This window comes from Anarhichas minor, unplaced genomic scaffold, assembly GCF_050575085.1.
Source record: "Anarhichas minor isolate MPS153535 unplaced genomic scaffold, ASM5057508v1 ptg000011l, whole genome shotgun sequence".
In the NCBI taxonomy this organism is placed as follows: domain Eukaryota; kingdom Metazoa; phylum Chordata; class Actinopteri; order Perciformes; family Anarhichadidae; genus Anarhichas; species Anarhichas minor.
The window spans coordinates 2,110,715-2,135,358 of NW_027466457.1; the positions used below are offsets into that span (position 1 = coordinate 2,110,715).

The 24,644-nt window shown below is 41.1% G+C and overlaps 1 protein-coding gene across 1 annotated transcript; it reads left to right on the forward strand.

Moving 5' to 3' along the window:
- Positions 1–4,399: 4,399 nt before the first annotated feature.
- Positions 4,400–17,394, forward strand: pamr1b (peptidase domain containing associated with muscle regeneration 1b). The gene is made up of 14 exons (XM_076089838.1): positions 4,400–4,544; positions 5,516–5,641; positions 6,215–6,329; positions 8,805–9,022; positions 9,742–9,849; positions 11,981–12,151; positions 12,336–12,527; positions 12,718–12,927; positions 13,015–13,608; positions 13,702–13,878; positions 14,930–14,996; positions 15,204–15,433; positions 16,376–16,734; positions 16,813–17,394. Exons 1-14 carry the CDS (start codon positions 4,415–4,417, stop codon positions 17,392–17,394), a joined length of 3,279 nt encoding a protein of 1,092 aa, XP_075945953.1. The 5' UTR covers positions 4,400–4,414.
- Positions 17,395–24,644: the final 7,250 nt, after the last annotated feature.

Consider the following 24,644-nt stretch of genomic DNA (forward strand, 5'->3'; position numbering starts at 1 on the left):
TGATGCCGATGCAAAATAACAGAAAATACTGACCTTGGGTTTTATTTAGTACAGAGGAAGTTGCTTCCAGAAAATGCTGGCAGAGTTTCAGGAGAGTTGTGGAACAATTATGTGTGAGTTATCTGTGACCATTACATTTGGACAGAATACATTTCTATGGTAAAATATATATATATATATATATATATATATATATATATATATATATATATATGTAAAACAGAACAATAACGTGGACATTTTATAGTTTGATCTTGGCAGAAGTCGGAGTTTGCTGTGGCTCTCCACTGGTTAGCGGGCCAGCAAGGCAGTAAATTCAGGTGCAGGGTCACACGACTCGCGTGAATTTCCGTGACCACATCTAGTCTGCCCCAGTAATAATGACGTCAGTCTCTGGATTCACATCAAAGGTGAGCGGCTGACACGTGCCGGCTAACGACCTGGGTCTGTGGAGCTTCTTATTGGGTGGGAGTACAGAGGTCTCCAACAGGCGAGCTGTGATGCCTGTGTTATTGCTATTTTCATTTCTCTGCCTGCTTGACATATTGAGGCGCTCAACATCTGGAATGAAAATAAGCAGATACCACTTACATAAGACCAGAAAAGCAAAACAAGACACACGGAAATCGACACTCTTAGCTTCAGAACTGAGGGGGAAAAAACCTTTTGTGATTTTCTGTTAACCTGTGTTTGGCCTGGTGCCAGTGCCCTCTCTCTTACACAAACTATTAGTTGTGTGTGTGCTGCTATTACATATACCAGAAGACACATCTGACAGGTTGGATTAAAAGGATGCTAGACAGCTATGAGGCACAACAAGGCAGCAACCTTTGTAGTGGGATGAATTTATTACATGTTACAGAACCTTTCTGACACTTCCAGGTTGTGATTAAAAACACATTAGCCAGCGGCACACAGCACAATAACAGTCTTGGGTTAAATCACAGGTCTGGGGAACATAATGATGAATGGAGTGTCATTTGCATGTTCATGCCATTTCTTTCACACATTTGCAAAAACATACATTGGTCCAAAAACAATTTCGAAATAAGTTGTAGTGCTTTTGTTAAGCTTAGAGCTCAAACGCTGAAGGCCAGCTCATGCATGTAGACGCGTGCTCAAACGTCCACTCACTTGTAGGGTAACTTCTGTACGCATGCACCTCCACACCTGAAAAAAAAACATATGACATTGTTACTGTCCAGTCTGTTGTTACCTGCAGGTGTTGACCTGGAAGTCTCGCACATGTGTTTTTGCAAGGCAATAAGTTTATAGCTGAAGGGAATAAATCCAAATTGCCATGGCGCAAGCTAAAGCACAGTTATGTAAAAATGATCTTCATTGTGGTAAATCAGTAAACAAGTATTAAGGAGATAGGATAGCCTTTCGGAAAAGTAGATGCATTCCAGCATGCGTCCAGCACTGGGGGAGAAACCTCAGAGTCATGCTTCAGGGAAAAACATAACAGAAATGGATGTCAACAAACTGAATCCATTCACAGAGAATAAACACTAAAAACACTGCTGCCTGTGTTCATTTACCTCAGGAGCATTAAGAAAACAGCTTGCGAAAATCTGGAAACTAATCCTATCATAAATGCTATTTCATGTCACTGTCTGAGGTGAGAAAGAAGATGAATAACCGACTCAAGTCAACACATAAAGATCTGTTTTATTCTGCTGTAAATCAGGGTCTTCAAAATAAGTGCACAGAGGGCAGCTAACAGGCTGTCTTTTCTCTATCTAAGGACAAGACACTCAGCAGTGGTCCATGTAATGACATTACTGGACCAGCTCATAAAGCTTTTTTGACCCTTTCAAGTTCATGTCCTATAAATCAGCTTTCACAGTCTCTACGGCCGGCGTTCTCTAGAAACCTCAGCAAGGAAGCAGCAAAGCTGTCCCATAAGGAGAGGAGAAGGTGTCAGCACCTCTCAATCCCCACGTGGCAGGCGTCACACCTTCTAAACACTGTTTTCATACAGCTCCGTTGTTTACTGCAAGGCAATGGTTTAGACTAAATAGTGAAATTGGCCAGTCGATAATGGCTTAAGTCCACTCTCTCTCCCAACCTCCGTTTTATGTAATTTGGGTCATATTTCAATCAGACAAACAGTCATAGTTGTTGAAAAGATCGTTGCTTGCAACTGCATTTTTGTTGAAGTTTATTTGAATGAAAGCAGACCAGAGTTTGGATGGACTCCTGGACTCCACTGAGCAAAGTCAAGCTACAGAAATAAACTAATTAGCAGCTTCAACTCAATTTTTTTTTCAAAATCATGTAGCTTTGTATTCCCTTTTGGGTGAAGTGCCAGATAAAAGGGGAACTCCACTGAATTAGGTGGAGGGGGAATACTCCTTCATATGTGTAAAACACATCGTATGAAGCCTTTTGTGGCTCCAGAGGGAGCTGCACGAAATCGGATAAATTCAAATTCATCAAGGGATGTCTCTCGAGGCAAATTGAGATTACAAGTCTGAAAATGAAAAAAATAAAAAAGGTAATAAAGGCAGCAGTTTTTGACTAGGAAGAAGAATGTGTGGATTCAAAATGAAGATGTATCTGGTTTTGATGCATTGATTTTGATCTTATTTTTTAACTGCCGATCGTGAGTCTGACAATGTTATTGGACTGCAATGCTAATCTAGTAGGATGGGCTAGACCTTTTTACGTGACTTAAATTGATTTTAGCTAAATATATTGAGGAAAATAATAAGTAGGGCTCTGGTAAAGATAGGTTTTTACTTGGTGTGCCCCTGTCATATTTGTACTTGACTCACAATAATGTGCTTTTCTTTTCTCAACAGACATCTCTCTAAACACGCAGGCCATGGATGTTTGTGGTTATCGCACTTGGTCAAAAGAAATCCACAAAAATCACAATGTCAACAGAAACTATGAGCTTCTCCTTTTGTGCCCCATGGAAGCAAACCGAGCTAAAATAAACAAGACAATGCAGCTTTGATTTAAAAAAAACAAAGCTTAGGGGTTGTAAGTTTATATTCAGTTTATTTGACAGCATGGGCATTGCATAATGGACTGGCCCGTTTGGGTGCCATGGTCCAATAACATTTGAGTTACATTGAATTATAGTCCTGAGATCTATCACACGCCATCCCAAAAAGGGACCCCAGGTTGTCACTGGCTTGCTGAACATTTGAGCTTTAAGGTTATTTTACAAATCTTATCTGAGCCCACGTTATCAGAACATAGATCACCTACGCTAGGAACTGACAGGGATCATAAAATAGCTAAAGACTCCAATGACTTTATAAAGGACAAACTCTGTCCTTAAAGTTGGACTAGTGGCATTGCACAACGTTTGATTAATGTCGTTGCGTTTGTCAAAGCTCACTGTGTCTGCTCGGAGAAACAGCTGAGGAGAATGAGCCAGATTGCAGTTGGACTGAGATACAATTTATGATATCATTAATGTGGAAGGGCAGACTCACAGCATTCCAAGACATCTATGCTTCTCCTCTCTCGTTGACCGTCTGCAAACTATCACTGAGAGATTTATCGTTCCTGGTTTTTGCTTTTGTGTGTCTGTGTTTTAGATTCTTGGTTTCACAAAAGTCATACAAACAACAAATAGCTCGAGTGTGCAGCTACGGCATTACAAATAAAAACAGTGTACACGTGTGCCTTTGTGTTTTTAGATGGGGGAGTGTCAGGGAAGAGTAAATGGTTGGAGGGTTGAGGGCAGAGAAGTTATGATTGCAGGGCTCAGAGGAGGGTGTGTTGAAAATGCTGCACCGACGATTTGCCAAGTTTAAAGTGCAGCTTCTGTTAGTACTCTGTCCACATCTGCCACAAGAGAATTTCCACTTGTCTGTTTCAGCTTTTAAATCCACTGTTACATAACCGCTCAGACTCAAAAGGCCTTGACTCACTGGTTTCCAGTCCAATTAAACATTCCATTTATTTGGTAGAACTTTGCAAAGAGGAAGCGCTTTCTGATTATTGATTTGGATTCTGATTTCTGTGACAGTGACTTTACCATTGTGGCATGTTGTCTGATGTAATGTAGTATGAGAACATACAGAGGAGGTAAACTACTGAGAGACTTGCCAACCCCTATGAGCTTGCAACCATATGGCAGTGGAAATAACCATGAAGCCAAGGCAGAGCAGCATCTCACACACACACACCGTTACTCACCAGAATCCTTCCACTGCTGCTCTGGCTTCTGCTGACCATAACCCCCGTGTCTGCTCACAGGGCCAAACCATTACATTTGTCATATTTTCTCCATGTTTGACTCATCTTCCTCTCTTTGTCAGCATATGTATATGATGCTTACATAAAACATTTGTTCCCTGCTTGCTTGTTTGAGTTGCTGACCCTGACGTATTGTCGTTTTTCAGATTACAGGTATTTGTACAACCACTGCCCGGGCCCAGAGTGGAACGTTATGTGTAGAAGCTGCTGCGAGTATGATGTGATCCGCTGTAAATGCCCCCTACAGGGGACGCCGGTGGGCTATGCAGTGCCCTGCTGTCGCAACGCCATCAATGACTGCGACCCCTGCATCATCCATCCAGGTAAAACCCTTGCAGATGTTCATATGTGAATGAGCGCTTCAATTTTGTGAGACGTTGCAAACTTGTTTTCCTTGAACAGAATAAAGAGTTGGCCTTCTCCTTGTAAAGTCTATATCTGCTGATCTAGTCTCTAATATCTGCAGTGTAAAGTGTGTAAGACAAAGCGATGTCGGTCAACTGCACAGCTGTTTGCACCGTAGCATTACACGCAGTATGAAAGCCTGAAGATATTTGTGACGGATATAATTTGTTTACAGGCCAACTTCACATTGGCTCTTTCTTTTGACTTTCTGGCAGACTCCTCTTGAATGAGTGCAGGAGCGAATGATCATACGTTGAACTGTGATTTATGAATGAAATGGGGGCAAAAATGTGTGTGTTTGTACTCACAGATGTGCGCATCGTAAGAAATGCAGGAGTGCATATACAGTACGTGAGAATATAATCACTTGGAGATGTTTGCACACGTGTGCTGTAGCTCTTGCATCCCTTATGTTTTTTTTTCTACATGCCAACCCGCCTGTAGAAGTATGTCATGTTCTCTTCACAGCTTGAATGTAAAACAAAACAGCTGTTCGAAATAAAATGGATACCTGTAAATCCCATTTTACTCTTAAACTCAAAAAAGCAGTCTCTTCAGTTAAAAACCTTCCTCCCAGGAAGCCATTTTAGGGACTTTTTTCCACATTTGTATGTATGGAAGCACTAATATGTTTGTGTGTTCTTTTGTAGTGAAAAATGAGCATAATGATTTAAACAGAGTTGATAAAAAGGAAACATGGCAGCGGTCTGATGCAGGTTGGTGACATGGCTCAAGTCATGTAGGGAAAATGTTCCCAATTCTGACAAAAAAGATAACAGCCCTTTTAAAAGACTTGATTTGAATTGTTTGCATCCTTTTTATTTTGCCCCGTCAGCCTGGCTCTTTAATTACTTTACTGTGATTTGGTTTCGGGCTCTCTTTCTTTCAGGTTGCAGTATATTTGAGAACTGTAAGCGATGTAACAATGGGACATGGGGCCCCAGGGACGACTTCTTCATTACTGGAAAATACTGCGCTGAGTGTCGGCCTGGCTGGTCTGGTGGAGATTGCATGAGTAAGTATCTTCATTCTCCCAATTAGCAGATCCTATAGGGCTTTGCTATCAAACTTTTTTATCTATGCGTGAAATGAATACAATGTGCATGTGTTCTTTCCTTCCCTGATGATTTGTGCTCATCTGGGACAACTACGCCAGCTTGGAAGGCTGCCATATGCCCAGGAGGTTTCTCCACAAGGAGCTGAATGACAAGTCAGAGTCAACTATCGGGAATCCCATAAAACAATTTAATATGTAACATTTGGACACTGACTACAGTTTTTTCAATATGCAAATATTCTGCCTGAGGAAACAACAATCATACATTTAATTAAAAGCAGAACCTGGATAGGCTGCTGAACGCCTTGTTGTCCTTGTGCGTATTGTGTTTGTGTTTCTTTATTTTGCTGAGCACTACACTGGACTTTTACAGTTTGGAAACTCAAATGTAATTGCCTTTGGTTTGAATGGTAACCAAAGCAGCTGAATGTAGCCCCTCAAAATATTAATTAAGCTGTAATAATTCCCAGTCGCTGAAATTTAAAGAACACCAACTTTCCAAAATGGAATTCTTTCCCATGTGTTTTTCAGAGTGTGGGGGTGTGATCCATAAACGGCAGGGCCACTTGGTGCTCGAGAGCTACCCCAACAATGCTCGATGTGAGTGGACCATAGAGGTGGATCGTCCCTTTACTATAGAGCTCAGGTGAGACCGTGTCCCCTCAGCTGCTGTAGTTATAGTTCACTGATCCTCATTTACCTGCCTGTGTCATCAGACCTCATCCGTTGGGTTACATCGGGAAGGTTAATGATAATATTCACTGCTAATAGTTGTTTTTGCCTATCACAAAGCATGATGGGTAAAACCACAGGTTCGACTGGTGGTCCTTCACTAATAATTACATTGAAAGATTCAACATTATTCTAAATAATCTGAACACTTCGCTGTCAACAGTTGTCATTGGAACTACTTTCAAAGGAAGAATCCCTATAAAAGCATGGGGAAGGTTTCATAGCCATCAAGTGACGAAATAATGGTTGATGTGGATACATTGACCACAGGTTGCAAACACTCATGTGCCTGTGGGAAACTGAAGAATATTGCAAACTATTGTTTCAGTTTCATTTAGCATTAAAGCATTACTTTTAGTGATCTTCATTGGCCATCTGTAAGAGTTATTATTGGCTGACCTGCTTAAGTTGAATTTCCAGTCAGTTCAGTTTGTGCAAGATGTCCTGAACGGATGGCAAGTCGACAGCAACATTTGGAAACCACAACACCTGCTTTTTTGCAGGGCAAGTCATTGCTTTTCAGTCCTGTGATAACTTTCTCTGTCTGTCATTCTCTCCATTACACTTACAGCATTTCACTGGCCAGCCTCTGGGCAGGGTTTTAGCAGAACAAACATACAGTTAGATTCAGGCTGAGCGTGCGGTAATCAGACATTTAGAGTATGTTTTTCCACTATATATATAAAGTTTTGCATTACATGTCTTACCAGCATCAATATAGAGATGACTAATATGTATATGTCATATTCTTATGTCCTTTCTGACATAAACAAAACCCCTAAATGAAACAGAGCTGCTGTGCTCAGAGATAGACTAATGGAAAGTTCTATGTTTGTGCCTGAGAGACTGGGGAATTAGGGTTTTCCTTTCTTTAACTACCGTGGCTCGCAGTACACTCACATCACAGGAAACACATCTGAATTACAGCTGGCATTCTTGTTGGGAGCTGCTGCAGGCTAACATTTAGGATTACTTTATATCTTATTAGACTAAGCCTCACTGACCCAAGGGTCTCTGATAAAGGGTAATATTAGAGGATTTGGGAGCATGCCAGTGTATTGTATAAAGTTCATCAGTCATTCATGTCCGTTCCAATATTAGGCCAAAGAGATTACATCTGAAATCCCAGAGAAGAAGAAAGGAGACGCCTTTGTGCTTTTCCTAATCCAGCTGGCAGTCCTCTCACACTCTGACTGCAACTGAATCAAACAGCTCATGAATCAAAAGTCTATGTAAATTTCTCCTAACAGCTATTGCACTTACTTAAATTTACATTTAATCAGGCCCTAAAGCCGCTCTTTCTGGATGCCCTGGCTGTGTTAAAGCACACAAAGAATCTTTTGGAAACATTCGCACAGTACCTAGAACTTTCATACCAATAATCACCAGTCATACTACTTTGTTTTGGAAATGTGCAATCAACATGTTTGTTCAGCATTCATGAATATATTTTATAGATATTTAACATCTGCTGATCTGCAATAACGAGATGCTAAATTAGACTGGAAATGTATTGTTGTCTATCAGCAGTAGCCGTATTATTGCCAACTACGGTACATAAATGTAGTGGCATTTATATGTGCACTTAAAACTGTTAAATAGGCACATAATTAGTGCTAAAAGATAAACAATCTGTTAAATATAAGGGGGGGAAATTCCTAAGATGTCTCTAAAACCTGCCAAAGCCACAACTAATGATAGGCATCCGATTAGGGTTTTCTTAGGGTTTGCTGCCAAGTGTCAATAATTATTGTGCTTTATCTCAAATATTTAATCTAAGCTCATATTATGTTGGGACAAGTTAGTGTAGTATAATGTGTATGTATGTGTATGGGTATAATGTGGTTTTACTTGCCTATACCTGTCTTAGTCAAGATCTCAGCTTAGTCTTTCCTTGAATATTTACTGCTGCGAACAGCTTAACTTCCACTTATATTTTCTACATGAAAAAATAATAATTTTAATCTTTAACTGCTGTGGTACCTTAAAATGAGACTTATTTCACACACCCTTAATAACAGTAAGCTACGCAACAGCGGAGCAAATCACCTTTAATGTATTGGGTAGCGATGATTGATATGACTGTTCATTAGTTGTTTGCTAGCTGAAGATTTTAAAGCGCGGTTCCACGATGCCAGGCAACACAGGTCATTATCCAGGGTAGCACATATATAGCAGAAACACAACAGAAACGTTTACACCAAAAGATTCAGTCAGTTTGCTCCATGTCACCATCTTATTATTAAATTGTGGTTGAAAAACAGTTTAAAAAAAGTAGTTTGTTTGTTACATTTAATGTAGAAAATGTACTTTAAAACTGTTTTAGAAATATGAAGTTCATTTGTAAGGCACTTTGTGTGTTTTTGTACACTCATCCTCTTTCAAACAGGTTCATGATGATGAGTCTGGAGTTTCATCAATCTTGTCGTTACGACTTCGTGGAGGTCCGAGACGGTGACAGCATTGACTCGCGTGTTATTGCTCGATTCTGTGGGAACAACAGACCGGCCCCAGTTCACAGCTCTGGTCACAGTCTGCACATACTCTTTGTGTCTGATGGTTACAAGAATTTTGATGGATTCTTTGCCACTTTCCAGGAGAGATCAGGTAGGTTGAATAACACTGTCATTTAACAACAATAACAAAAATACTGCTACTGCTGTTTATATTTATGCACTACTAATTTATTTCTATACTTTTGAGGACCCTTGGTGACGTAAGGTATTCCTACCCCAAATCAAAAGGTTCATTTTAACCGTACACCCCAAAACCAAGTCCTTATCCAATAATAGCACCTAACAGTCAGTCCTTGCTTCATAGACAATAAATAAAAAGTCACTTATAAAGTCAGGCTCAATGAACAACGGGGCTCATTTGAGGAATGGGCCAGAACAAATGGAAACAAGAAAGAAGTTTCCAAGGAACTCACAGTCCAGTGAATAATGAGTGCGTGACTGAAACCTACAAGTTTCGGCAAAAGCCTTCGTCGGGGTGTTGAGCCTGCTAATGGCCCGTTGAGAAAGCCTGTGCTGACCAAAATGTCATTACTTTCCAGAAATGTCCTCATTCTCAAGGTCTCTCACACGCATAGACTCATAAGTTACCAGCAGCTAAGCCAGACCTAGTCAAAGTAAACAGAGGCATTCTGTGTAGAAATGAGGCATTCTGTGTAGAAATGGAAAGTAAAGATGAAATGGAAATGGCTTTGGGTATGAATCCCTTGATGTGGGCAGCATTCCTTTTGGCATACATATTTTATCATCACACTGCAAATAAATACAACATTTCTTCTTGTACCCTAATGTCACACACTTGTATATTTACAGCTTGCAGCTCTTCTCCTTGCCTACATGATGGGACTTGTGTGCTGGAGAGTTCTTACACTTACCACTGTGCCTGTCTGGCTGGCTACACAGGCAAGAGGTGTGAAAATGGTGAGTTTGTAACATAACTAAAGCTTCTACAGTAGTAAAAAAAAAAATGTCCATCTCCACTTTCGAAATCTCAAAGTCACTTTTGTAATTTTCATCTGAAATCAGACACATAGTTACAATAAACTTATGGAGAATCTTTTATTTTGCTGTTGTTGCTGCTCAGAGGCAGGCGGTGATTCACTGTCACAAGGGAGAGGTCTGTGGTTTGGACTAGGTTCAGGCCAGCTGCTTTCCCCCGTCTGTGCAGTCCAAGTTATAGCTTTGGTCAGTCAGCAGCTCAACATTTGGACTGCAAATCCAACCGACCATCTAACAAATATGTTTGCAGCATTGAACCAACTAATGCATGAAGTCATACTTCTGTGGACAGAAAGAAGGGGAAAATGCACCAACAAAATACATGATGAACCAAGAATGAGGAGAAGTGTTTTTTATTTGTACGGTCAGCAACCATTTTGGTTTCTGCACTATATGCCACCTTAAATCTGTGCGGTCAATATTTACAAACATACCAGCAGAGCTACTCAACTCTGTTATGTGGGGTACTGCTCAATCAGGGTGTGGTTGGCCTACAAGGTCTTCTATTTATGGGTGTCTGGACCCGAACTTGTGTTTTTACATCCAATAAACCTCCCTTGAGATCCCACAAAAACAGACCCCCCAACCCTACTCACTTATTTCTTGTGGTGTCATTTTCAGGGCTAAATACGAGTCTATAAAACGAATGGTGAAACAATTCTATTTCCATAACATGAGCCAGCTTTTCCATTGGAGGAGACACCCGTAAAAAAAGGCAGGAGTTTCATTCCACACAGTGTGCATTCATCTGTGTTCCCATGAGTGGATGAGAGCTGGAATAACGTTAATATCTGACATTTTGTAGGGGAAATGTAGTCTACATTTCTGCCTGGAGTCACATGGAGAATTTTAAGTATGAACCTGACATCAGCTGTATTTTATGGCTCCAATAATCAAACTGTCAACTGTTGTAAGCCTCAGATAAAACTCATTGTGTATGAAAAAGTCTTCACATAATCGTAGAAACTCCACATTGGAAATCTTTTATTTTCCTTTCTCTCTCTGGAACAGTTCTATTCTTGAGTCTGATCTGTTTTGGAGTGCAGTGTTCAACATCATTTCCAAGGCATTAACAAAAGGAATGATGATTTACTTCCAATATGAGTCTTTATGCATAGTAAGTTAGCATTCAAGCCCAATGACTCATCTTATTATGCCCGTGGACACAATCTGACAAGGAAGATGGATCATTTATGCACAATACAAAGGTGCCCAGAGCTCAACAGAATGCTTCAACGTTTTGAAAAAAACATATTCAAAAGAGGTCAACTACAGTTTACTATTCAACTGTTGGTTGGCAAAGTCGGTAAATACATCAAAACCGCACGATAGGGAGGGTTCCTTGATTTGGACCGATCAAGCCATGGACAGAGCATTTTATGGATCGAACCCAACTTGAAATGAACAACAAAACCTCTTGAGGGTTCATTTCACACAGAGGGCTGAATAAACTCAGTGTTGACATGTGTATTTGGGTTTTTGTGAACTCAGTTGTGGGTGGCGCGGTCCTGTACCACAACATTTGTGTGTACATAGGCAGTTTGCCTTAAAGATAGAAATTGATACTATATTCACAAAGAAAATGCCAAAGTAACTGAGTTACACCCAGTATTCCATCACCACATTAACAATCTCTACTACCTCACTCCGTAAATCCACTTTTACAACCCTGGAAAACAAAACAGTTTGACTAAAACTATTTTATTGCATCTATTCCTTCCCCATTTACAAGCCCTGTGTATAAGTCTTGCTGTGAACTTTACCACGATGGGTGAAATTACTCATTAATTAATGAGCCTCTAAGGTAAGCAGGTCTGAAAGCTGAGATTTTGGTTTGTGAGTTACCTGTTTGACCTGCAAACACCTGAAGGCAATGAACTCACTGAAGGTCTATTTTTGAGGTCTTTATAGGAGGGAGACAAAATAAACTGATATTTTAGAGAATGATTAAGATGCTTCCTAAATCCCCTATTTGTCCTAATTTGGAAGATCCGGCTTTTAGTTAAAAAACAGGAAAATAAGACAACATGTGCATGCCTGTATTTCCACTCAGTGGTTGGATGCCGCAGGCCTCCAGTGCCCACCCATGGATCCACAGAGGGTTTGTTTCATCACTCGGGGGCACGCATCACTTTCCGTTGTGACCCTGGCTTAGAGCTGCGGGGTTTCCACACTGCCATCTGCCTGAGTGATGGCACCTGGAGTGCGCCTGCCCCAGAGTGTGGTAAGATAATGACGTGATTATACCAGATTTTGCCATATAATTCAAATGTGAGATCTGGGAAAGTCATTTGTGTGTCACATGCTTGCTCTGAATGCCATGCATACTGCCCTAGAAGTGGTGCAGCTTGCGGAAAATTGGACGATTTGCAGCCACTAAAAGCCTGATTTTCCTTTCCTGTCTGCAGTGCCAGTGGAAATAGTCTGTGCTCTACCACCCAAGCCAACACATGGGAACCACTTCTTGGTTTATGGACCCAATGATGTCCTCATTGCTCTACAGTACCTGTGCTACCAGCCCTATGAACTCAGTGGAAGCTCCCAGAGAGCCTGCCTCCCTAACAACACCTGGAGTGGGACTCCTCCTGTTTGCACCCAAGGTCAGACAAAGTGACTTAAATAACAGGGATTAGAATGGGCGAGTCATTTCAAATATTGGTCATCAGAAAACGAGTCGGTGCTGAGAGCCATTCAGCATGACGAGCCAACCTAAAAAAAAGAAAATAGATTTGAAATCAGCTGCTGACTGACAATAAAGTAATTATCTTTCTTTATGTTCTGTATCCACAGTAAATAATACTCTCACTGAAGAAGAAAAGGACAGAGACAAGGCAAAAAAGACAGAAAAAGGCAACGAAACAGATGGTGAAAAACATATCAGCGAAACAAAAGAGAAAGGTCAAGAAAACACAACTGGTGAAAAAGAAAGCGTTGGAGGGAGAGATATAAACACTGGGCATGACAATACAACAGCAGTGGACAGAGAAGATAAATATACCGGTACCATTCCAGAGGAAACTGTGTCTGAGGGTGGGAATGAAGGAGAGCTAGGGGAAAGAAATACTGGGTCAGAGAAACCCACTGGAGGCAGCAAAGATAAAGTGGATAGTGAAGGCCCAGACAACAGCCTGAATACAGTTGAAATGAAAGAACCTGGTGTTGAGAAGCCACCGGAGAAAAATGAAGGCAGCCCAGACACAAACTTGGAGACAGAAAAGACAGATATCACAGAAATAGTTGTGATAAAAGACAAAGGACAAGACGAGAAGGAAAGAAAAGAGGAGCAGGTGAATGGAAAAAGAGATTCGGACAAAGTCGGCCCGAATGACACCAAGATAAGAACGGTCATCGTAACTGAGGGTGACAACACAGTGGAGATATTTGAATTGGAAATGACAAAGAACAACACCGTTATACATGATACAAAAGATACACAGAAGGAAAATAATACCATAGGTTCTACAGAGCCAGGGAGGAAAATCCTTCCCACTAGAGTAAACATTACACAGTACACCATGTACACGGCGGGAAGTGAGGAAAATGGGAAACCAAAGGAAAACCCAACAATTAAAGAGGACAAGACAGAGAAAGATTCGGCTGAGAAAACAAAGGAGGAGTTGGAGAGGGAGAGGGGGGACAAAGAAAAAGAAAAAGAGAAAGAGGTCAACCAAAGCTTCACCGGTGAGAAAGTCATTGAAAGAAATAAATAAAAGTGAATATCATCCGCTCCTTGTTGGTCTTCACCCTCACCTACTGTCTGCTCCCCCTCTGCAGGGAAAAGCTGCCCACTTCTCTCTCGCCTCTACCATGGCTACTACCAACTGGTGCCTGGACTGGAGCCTGAAACAGCGGAGTTCTTCTGTAACCACTCATATGCCATCAGTGGTAATGCCCGACGTACCTGCCAGCCAAATGGTACCTGGAGTGGCAAACAACCTCTATGTGTCAGAGGTACTGTCATCTGTTTGGTCACTGTTTTTCTACTGATGACATTTCTGTAGGCATGTAGCCTACACACCACCTCCTATATAGCCTATCATCTAAAGGTAGTACAAACAAGGACAAACATCCAGTACAGCAAACTGTGCAGTGTTTCGTTAGAAAATGAGTAAGTAATTAACGAGGTGTCATGAGTTTCTCACTTTATGTCGGGCCATCAAACTTGTTGATGTAGCCCAAAGGCCAATAGTAAAGGGTTATAAAATGCTAGCGTGAAATGCTAATAGGTAAAACATTTGTGCAGTACAATAATCCATAAAGTTTGGAGTGCTATGTTAATTAGTTGTAATTCATTTTGGTCCGGATGCTCTTCAGCTCTTGCCAAAAGATAAAGTGGTCAAAGTGTCTGTGACTCTACTTTCCTCATGAATTAAAGAGCGAAGAATAAAAGACAAAGCAAGTTATTCTACAGTTCTACAGTTTTGGAAATAGTTTTTTTTTCTCTTAGTTAGTCTGTTACCTACACTCAGCAGCAGATCAATTCACATGTAGCTTAACATAAAGGGCAAAACTGCTAGTCTGGCTCAAAGCACATATTTTAGTTTTCTCCCTTTTGTTTTTGTACGGATTAAACAAAAGTAGTGTTAAGTAGTGAGCTTTAGAGGTGTTTGTAGGCATTTTTTTATAGCTTTGAACAGAGTCAGACTTGCTTTTTACCCGTTTTCAGTCTTTATGCTGAGCTCAGCTAACTGGCTCATGTTTGAAGCACAGGCATGAGGGCTGGTCTTCTCATTTAACTCTTGCCAAGACGGCAGATACGTGTATTTCCAAAAATATTTAACTTTTCCTTTAACCCTTATTATAGCCATCACTTACAACTTCTAAAACCCTCAGCCTATGCCATATCAAACAGTGATACCGATAACGACATGTTAGCCTACTCCTGTCCCCACAGTTCAGTCACTGTTCTAGTTCCAGTCTCTCCATTCACATCACAGCGGACCTTGGTATGTGTATTTCATGTGTTATCCGTGTGTGTTCATAAATATGTGTGTATTTGCAGCATGCCGGGAGCCCAAAGTCTCGGAGCTGGTTAGACAAAGAGTTCTGCCACCTCAGGCACTATTCAGGTATGTTTACCAATGCGTTATGTCATATAACATAGGTCCATAAGTTCTGTATATTATTATGCTATTTAGTGACTGAAGAATTAAAAGCAATGAGTCTAATGTTATACAATAAATTGTTGTCTGTACTCACATCCAAAAGGATGTACACAGCCTAAACTTTAATTCAGGGTATGTCTACACACCCCTGGCCTCTTCTTCTCCCCACAGAAAGACACCTGTGCACAAGCTCTACTCTTCTGGGCTGGGCCGACTGCTCCAGTCTGACGGCCCCACTAGAGGTCCTCCAGTGCTTTCCCAGTTGCCCCAGGGCTTCCACCACCTTTACTCGCATATAGAGTACGAGTGTGCCTCTTCTTTCTACCAACACTCTGGCAGTTCTCGCCGCACTTGCTTAAAGACTGGGAAGTGGAGCGGGCGTCATGTGTCCTGTTCGCCAGGTGAGGGCAGCAAAGAACTACTAGTTGGCTGACCACTGGCAATAACCACCACACTCCCACAAAACAAACACATTTTAATACTGTGATTAATGCCCACATATCAGCAATGATGTCAGACATTTATCTTAATTCTCTTAAAATATTACTACTGCCTCTAAATGCTGGTATCAAACAATACAATGTCACCCATCTCTTAGGCATCACTGTCAGCTGTAGTTCTCTCCTTCCTGCTCACTGTCACTTTCCTAAGCTACTAAAATGAAAAGCCAATTGTTGACAATTTACAGCTGAGCTGTGAGATAGATGCAACGAGAATTTGAAAATATCCACATCTCTGAGTAAACAAGGCGTCTTCCAGGTTGTAATTAAATGGACAAAATACATGAACAGTCTCCACTTTCTTCTTCATCAGCATCAACAACTTCGTATGTAAAAGGCTAAAAGCATACATTATGCAGAAGATGGGCCAGCTTTGCTGCAGAGTAGATCCAATCACACCTTCCCTTCCCATCAATATATAAACGTTGCTAAGGAGACTGAATCCACCCAGTGGTCAACTTGGAACCTTTGCGCCTCCAGACCTAATCACTTTAAAATAGATGTTAATATTCTTCAGAGTGGAGGGAAAACACATTGGGCCAGCCACTTTTTGCAACAAACACAAAACTGGCTGCTCTTGGGCATCCTGCCTTAATACCAGACTGGATAAGTGTTGGGTCTGTGAGCTGCGTTTAATACAATTATTCTGCACACATCTACCACATGTTAACAAGCCCTGGAGTTAGACTCGTAGTGCATTTTATGATCATATTGTACACTGAGACAGTGTTGACACTGTCTCAGTGTGAGTCTAATTTTTTCCTGTACTCCTTTTCCCGCCCCTTCTCTTGATGGTGGTCTTTCCCTCTCTGTCCTCTCATCCTGTAACCTCCTCTTTGGCAGTGTGTGGGAAGCATCCAACCTTTGACCCAGAGAGGCCGGCAGAGGCTCACTGGCCTTGGCTGGCAGCCATCTACCGCCGCTTCACCAACGGAGCTGGGACCAAGGTGACCAAGGCAGATAGCCAAACAGGGTCCCTGAAGGGGGACGTTGAAGCAGGAACTGGCAGCCACAATCAGGCTACTGGCTGGCAGCTGGTGTGCAGTGGGGCTCTGGTGAACCTAAAGAGAGTGGTGGTCGCAGCCCACTGTGTGACAGAGCTGGGGAAGGTGTATCCTCTGGATGCTGCCAAGATCAAGGTGGTGGTAGGGAAGCAGTACCGTGATGACCACAGGGAAAGCAAAGGTCTTCAACACCTGAGGGTAAGCGTCAGATCTTGTATTTTAATGACCCTAAAACCAAACTTCCACATGCAGTAAGTCCATGTCTTTCTCCTTTAGGTGGCCTCCATTGTTCTTCATCCAAACTACGATCCCCATATTCTCGACTCTGACATAGCTGTGGTCAAGTTACTGGACAAAGCAAGGATCGGGGAGAAGGTCCTGCCCCTCTGCCTCTCTGACAGCCAGGGAGAAGAAGTGACCTCTGGGCAAGGGCTTGTGACAGGCTGGTCTCCACTGCCTGATTCAAGTTTAGGTCCTGATGAAAGGGCAAGGGTTGGGCTTGTTCACCTTGCTGATATAGTCCCCTGTGAGCGGCAGTATGCTCGCAATGGCGTGCCAGTCAGCGTCACAGACAATATGCTCTGTGCCAGCCACAAGCCGGACTATGAACCCTCTAACATATGTCCCTCTGACACAGGGGGAATCCTTGTCCTCCCCGCCCTCTCTGAGAACCAAGCCAGCAGCAACCAGAAGCTCTCTCTCAGCTTTAGGCAGGTGCAGGGGGAAAGCAAAGGGCTGTGGAGACTCATGGGACTGGTGAGCTTTGGCTATGACCAAGGGGAGTGTGATCCTGACCTCTACACAGTCTACACACATGTAGCCAACTTCAAAGACTGGATAGAGAGCAATATGAAATAAACATGCCACTGTCCGACTCACCTTGTTCCCTCTATGCTTCTAAAATATTTAAACGACTTCATATCTCACAGTCCTCTTTCCCTTATGTTTGTCTGTTTTTTCAGTCTATTCATCCTCCCTAACCGTTTTCATTTTGTTCTTGCACTAGCACTTATTCAATGCAGAAGCACTGGACGACACTGGAGAACACTGTGCTCTAACTGAAGGGGGTGCTAACACATTAGATGTGCGAGACATCAACCTCTCATCAGAAAACGTCAGTGTTCAGGTCCCTCGGCATGAGGTTTCAGACTTGAAAGTGAGCAGAAAACCATTTCACGCCTCTGTCTGAATTTGTGTTGTACTCATTGGTATGTATATATGTTGTAATGTACTGAATTATTCTACCAATTCATATGACCCAAGAGATGTACATATTGTAGCTAAAGACAGAAAAATCATGATGTTTTTAATTAAATATAATGTGGGTGTGGTAAGGCTTGCTCAGTGTGATTGTTTTTTTCATCATTGTGTAAAACTCAGTATGTATGTATGCATGAACAAATACATTCTACCGATTCCTATCATTAAATGAATATGATGTGAAAATAACGCCTTATATTTGCTCTATGAAGCACACAGTGGGCTTGTGCTATGAGGCAAATTAATCCAGGTCAGAGAAGCACCATTTTCACAACCATAAACGGAGCACATTATTCACAGATCAATTCCATTTTCTGCGCTCAAATTAAATCAATTACTTCCATTCTGACCCTCCTCCATTATTCAGACGTGAGTCTGCATGGATAGAGGAGCTGCAGCTTATATCGACTTCCAAAAGGTGGCAATAAAAAGTATTACTCTGTTTGTTGGTTGATTTGTTATGAATTGGGGGATTTCAAAATAATGAAACAACTGAAATCGAAATTTCAAGCTGCCTCACATTAGGAACTTTGGTTAAAAGATTTTAATACTACAAACTATAACAATGACACAGGTAAAATCAGGCAATTAAATGAAATAGAATAAAACTCAATCAAATAAAACAGAATTAAATCCACAAAAACAAACTGGAACTGTTTACTGGAACTGTAAAAATGAAATTGAGGCCAATATTAATTAAAGGTGGACGACGCCGTGAGCGAACCAGTGAGACACGCTCACATGCACGAACATGCACTAGAACCACGAGCGGCCAGCCCGGCTATGTTAACAAAGCCAGGAGAAGATCAGATAACATCACACACAGAGGAAGAGCGACTTCATTCTCTGCCCAGGTAAAAGTTACCCCACTATATCTTTACATTACACATTGTTGCTTGCTGCTTTATCAATGTTCAGAATGTTTAAATACAGCTTTTTATATAAGAGGCTTTTTTTCTACTTTCGAGTCTTCAAGCCTCAGACAGGAAGTTCCAAAGGTGAGGGACCTTCAGAAGGCTGAGCATCTGGGACTGCGCGCTGGCTTACAATAAAAAAAAAAAAAAGATCTGAAATAAAGTTAAGAGCCAGCCCATGAAGTGCTGAACAATTTGTAAAGTCTTAATGCTGCATAACTTGTTCTTTTATCCACTTGAAGGCAACTTAACAAGCTGAAAACACAACACTGACTTATTATCACCTTATAAAGTTGTCTTGGTGAATGTGTTTGCAAATCGTTGCCTATTTACACATCCAGCAACATTATCATTCATTTGGAGGTCAGGAACTTGACAAATGATAAGTTTAATATTCATTCTCTTTTTAGGTCAGTTTTGATCAGCTCTAAAACTTAATAACCAGTGATAAGTGGCAAAAACAGGACTGTTATGATCTAGTCCATCTTAGTACAGTGGATTGCAGCACTTGAATGTGACAATATGAACACTGCAACTTTTGTCAACGTCAACTCCTAACAGGAATTGCCAGATTTTTGAGATGCAATCTTGAAAAGACTGTTCTGTAAGGCAGGAACGTAACCGTTCAGAAATATGTACGGTGGAACATATGAGAAAGTGGGAATTGAAAACAACCATTTTCTAGCATGAGTACTGAAGTTTTTCCTTGGAGCAGTGAAGGTTGTGTCACTAGCAATCCAGTGGTGCACTTGTCTGCTGCCCTTCGATTCAGTTTAGGTCAAAAGTTAACTTTGCCTTAAGTGGTCTTTTTTTTTTTTACGACTGGTGGATATTGTTAAAATCACCGGGGCCAATTAGGCCTTGTATTGTGATTTATAAAACCATCACTCTTAATAAAGCCACCATGTTTGTGTTAAAAGCTTTTAAAGTCACCACAGTTTTGTTTACTGCAGCCATATATCCCCCACATCCATATCCCCATGTTGAGCACCCAGAATGCACAGGTATGTTTATGTGAAGAGAGGCTGTGCTTCAGCCCCAGCCAAAGCTTTCAGTCAGTGATTTAAAAACTGCAAACCTCCATAAGCTGAACTGATAAGAAACATGAGCTCAACCAGCTGGTCTATAACATGGTAGTCAGACTTTTCAAAAGACACGCCAAAGAGGGATTACACAACACCTGCCTTGGAAATATTTCACGCTCATGAATGTTCTAATCAATTTTTAAAAAATGCAGTTCTTACTTTACTGCAGGACTTGGGCTGTGCTCAGAATACAGCATATAATAGATTTTCTAAAACCTTATTAAGGTCCGGAGCATAGACTGAGGTCATCAGAGCAATATTGTCTCTACATTTGCCAGGTGTGATTTTCTTACTAGAGGTTATCTGTGCTGTCACAGCCATACATCTTGAAGTTTTATTTGTTTTTATTTTAGGCCTCCTATGTCCAATTTGTTTATAATTTGTTGATGCTGTAAAGTTCTCATTTTAATTACTTTGTAAGATCTGCTTCAAAAAGTATCTCCTTTTTCTTTGTCTTCCCATATATATATATATATATATATATATATATATATATATATTTACACAGTATATAAAATATCCAGCCATTTATGACACTTAATGTTCTCGATGTAAGATCACAATTGGAATGCAAAACTGCTACAGTGCCTTTGTTGCACTGCTCAGGAACAACATCCATCAAAGACTTTCTGTCTTTCCTTCACCCATTTACTGAAGTTGAACAACAGCTTAGTAGAGTCCCATGAGGAGAGTCCTGTCCACTTGGGCTGGGAGACTGTCTGTTCACAGGCCCTGGTTAGCTCACAGGGCATCATCCATAGAAACATGGGCAGCACTTAACCAAGTCCTGACTGTCCTGGGAACGGAGATGTAACCCTGAGCAAAGTACCTGGATAATGATGGGAAAACGCTGCCATGAGAACTCAATAGTTAAAGGCGGAGGGGCAAAATACTTCACACCAGACTTACACAAAATGTTTAGCTTTTCACACCAGTTTTCCAGTTAGCCTGATGAGCCCTCTGTGCTTTGTTCTCTATGTGAGAAAACTCTCTGAACTAAAACATGTTGGCACTAAAGATCCACACACAGCTCTGTTATTAGTATTCTAGTGGTACGGCTAGGGTTATGTCCTGAAACATTTACATCAAGTCTCGTCCATATTTGTGTTAAATCATTTTGTAATGTTCCAACTGAAGATTTAAGTCTTTGAAAATTGGTCACAAATGTTCAAGGCAGAATTGGGCACCATAGTTTTTTTGTCCAATGTTACAGGATCAGAAAGTATTTTCAGGTGCGGATTGATACACTTTTGTTGCACACATTACAACACTAGCATCTACATCTGGGATTGATTCAGAATAAACTACAGTGCCCACATGCATTGTAATGAGGTAACTTGTCACCCAGTGTAACAGTGTGGCTCATTCATGCGTTTTTAATGGAGGCCTATGGCACAGAGACATATCATACTTTGATGGGATTTGTTAAGAAAAGAAAATTAGATGAACGATAGCCTTATTATTTCGGCAGTAATGTGTTTACTGCCCTTAGATGTTATCCCAACCCCATTTTGTACCCATCATGCCTATGGCAGCTCATTACATACATGAACCTAAACAGAGCATGGTATTATGCAGCCATTACCTCCCAGATATGGCTTGACTATATAAAATGGAAGATAGCAATTTATATACTTCACAGCCACACGCGTATTTCAGCACACAAAGCAATTTTGCAGTATTGATGTGTTTTCATCCACATGCAGGCCTGTGACTGAATTGCACAGCAAGAAGTATCAATATGATTTATAATAGCTGTGATTGTTTGACTCCTACAGCAGCTGCAGAAAGCCTGCATGAATGCAGGCTGCCGCTACTGAACTGAGAAACAGTGTGTGAGAGAGAAAGAGAGCGAACAGGAAAAAATAGGAATACAGAGTTAGCAAGATAGAGAGGGAATGAATGAAAGAGACAGCAGGAAATATGCAGTATATGTAATGTGCGGGCAGGCGGGGTTCCTTTGTTAGGGGGCCGCGGCAATAACATTCTCTTGTTTTAGGTGTTCTTTTAAACATAATGTACCATTCACCAGCACTGAATGCAATCTTTCAAATATGCAAGGCTTAGCACACAGTTCAATACTTGCATTAACCTCCTCCCCCAAGGAAACCCCCCTGGGGTAATTCTGAAGACTCGCCTGCTTTATTACCCTCGAACATCCTCGTAACACTTGTAGGTTTCCTGATTGCTCCTGAGAGGCCATCAACTCTGGCTCAAGCCCTTAAAGATTAATGTTCCCTTTATACAGGCACAGGTGCAAATGGTAGCTGTGTATCATGGTTTCTTCCCGAAACAACTTATTAAAATGCATACCATTAAAAACGCCTAATTTAAAACATAATGATACTATTACTTCTTCTATTATCATTATTCTATCCACTGCTGCTGCTATTATTATATAATTTCTGCTACTACTGCTATCACTGCTTGCATTATGTGTAAAATGTCTGTCATATGGATTCACTATGTTTCATTTTACAATGTTGTTCATTCTGTACACATGACATCTATTGCACTTCTGTCAACCCTGGGAGAGGGATCCCTCCCTCTATTCATCAGTATGTAATCTGTGATATATATTGCTATTCAACGCTTTGTGGTAACACAGTTTCCAAATGAGCCATGGCAAAATCTGTACATAGAAGGACACACAGAAGTGCACATGGGCCTGAATTCATAAATCCCATGAATGTCACTCAACACCTAGACCAACTGATTTGGGTTGATGATTTTGTTGTCCTGTTTTTATTTGTAGCTCCTGGTGTTGTTGGGATGTCACATCCTGTGAAAGGCTGAGTTTAACCATCATTAATCTGCAAATTGACATGAAGAAAAAGTTAACTGGTCAACGTGCCATGGAAGTAACATGCTACTCCCTGTAAACTGGTCAAAGACTTCGCAAGGGAAGTTTGCCTACTGGAGTCACAGAGTTCAGCTAACTGCAGTCAAAACAAAATATAAAATATCTTAGGTGAGGAGGGTGAAGATTTATTAGCCAACTGCGTTCCCTGCTGCTCTGCATACGGAAGAGGGTGCTGGCATTGCTGTATTGACTATATATTGGTACATCCAAATGTTGGAGGAATCCAGATGATTGTCTTTGTCTCATGGGCAAGTCAAACCCAGGGGAAGGTTGACTCTTCCCTATTCCAGGGTTTAATTGCAGCAGAACGAAGCAAATAACCTGGAACAACAAGCCATACATCGGTTTTATCATCCTACCAAGCAAACTGTAGCAGTTTGCTTCATAATCATACAGTATAAAGTTAACTAATTTAAAGCAACGCCTTGCTCAGTGTCTCTAAAATGAGTTATTCAGCACTTCTGTTTGCTGTCGTCAGTCATTTCGATAGGATGATACTGACCCAAAGCTGGCCCCAAGTGCTAGGTGGAGCTGATTCTCATGCACCATAATTTACCCAGAAAATTAGGCAAATCTGGCAGCCTTTTCAGAATGGTCCTGGCTTACATTTGGTCCTCCAGTGCTGAAACAGCGGAGTGCTGCAATCGGAAAGAATGTACCTGAGATGGGTTGATTTAGAGTCAGGAAAAATGTAGACAAATATGTTGTTTAACTCTCTTTTGCCTTCTCTTATCAATCAATCTCATAAATCGCCCTCCTATTGCAAAGCGTGTCTGTCATCTTAGACAAAGACAAAGCACATATGCGCAGTGAAGCGTACTCATTGCCCTGCAGCAAGATTCCTCTGATGTATAATATCTATAGTCATTTCTGATTGTGCAGTCGAATTTCTATATTTTAATTATCTGTCAGATTTAGCACATAGTGATTACTTGACAAGATAGTGGTTTTAAAGGAACATAAAGATAGAGTAACAACATAATGACGGTGCAAGTACATTAAACAGCCGTCTTTTGTTTGCAAAAATATAATTTTGCTTTTATGTTTTCTTAAAATCTACAGGGTCGCCAAATAGAGCTTTATCCCCTCACTACAAATGAATTCAAACAAGGATGACACTAAGATCACACTGGAACTACGGCCAACAGGTACAAGAAGTGGATGATGAGAATTACACTTTCCTATTACTGTCCTTTCTTATAGATATGTTGTATATGGTGCCACAAAACAGATCAGGAGGTTGTGATGGATGGTGGGGCATAAAGTGTTTTACGTTGATACTGGAGACAAACATTTGTATCCTTTCTCCTACCAACAGTCAATGTGTTTGTCTTTTGAGGACATCAACCTTAACATAGTTAAGTTAATCTCTTACGGGCCTGGCCTCTCTCCTTGTGTTACGGCTGTTTTCATTTCTTTATTTCTTGTCGTTTTTTCCCCCTCTCTCTGTCTGTGTGTGTCTGTCTTTTGTTCTGAGCAGTGTAATGGTAAAAATATGCATTTGAACTTTGTGTCCTCAATGTGAACTCGCAGTGAAATCTTCCACAACAGCAGCTCTCCATTTCACTCCTGCTGCCAATTAACCTGCACAACTGCAATCCATCCACTCATCAAGATCCTGCAGTTCGCCAATGTGGTGCTAACACTACGGCCAAACTAAGAGCTCTTGTGTTTGTGTAAACTGTAGTCCAACCCAGTGCCTCTGCTTCAGGATTATTACATATCCTGTGATCCCAGCCTGCCTGACTCACCTCTCACTGCCTGCCCCATACCTATACTGTACATATACATTAATTGAACTGTTGCCAGCCGCTATTCTTGTTCTGCTTTTGGGTTCATGATTACCACTGCCTAACATAATCAGGGAGAAGGAGAATGATCCTGACATATCTTCACCGTTCTTCTGAAGTAAAGTGAATTTGTTACACATGGGTTACAAAAATACCAACCAACAAGCTGTTGCTTGTGTGCTGTTGACATGCTGCT

What these genes read in the sequence shown, in the direction of transcription:
- pamr1b (XM_076089838.1), top strand. Translation starts at nt 4,415, where the DNA reads ATGTGTAGAAGCTGCTGCGAGTATGATGTGATCCGCTGTAAATGCCCC. An exon ending in CCCTTTACTATAGAGCTCAG is followed by an intron (nt 6,330 to 8,804) that starts GTGAGACCGTGT and finishes TCTTTCAAACAG; the next exon opens with GTTCATGATGATGAGTCTGG. An exon ending in CCACCTCAGGCACTATTCAG is followed by an intron (nt 14,997 to 15,203) that starts GTATGTTTACCA and finishes TTCTCCCCACAG; the next exon opens with AAAGACACCTGTGCACAAGC.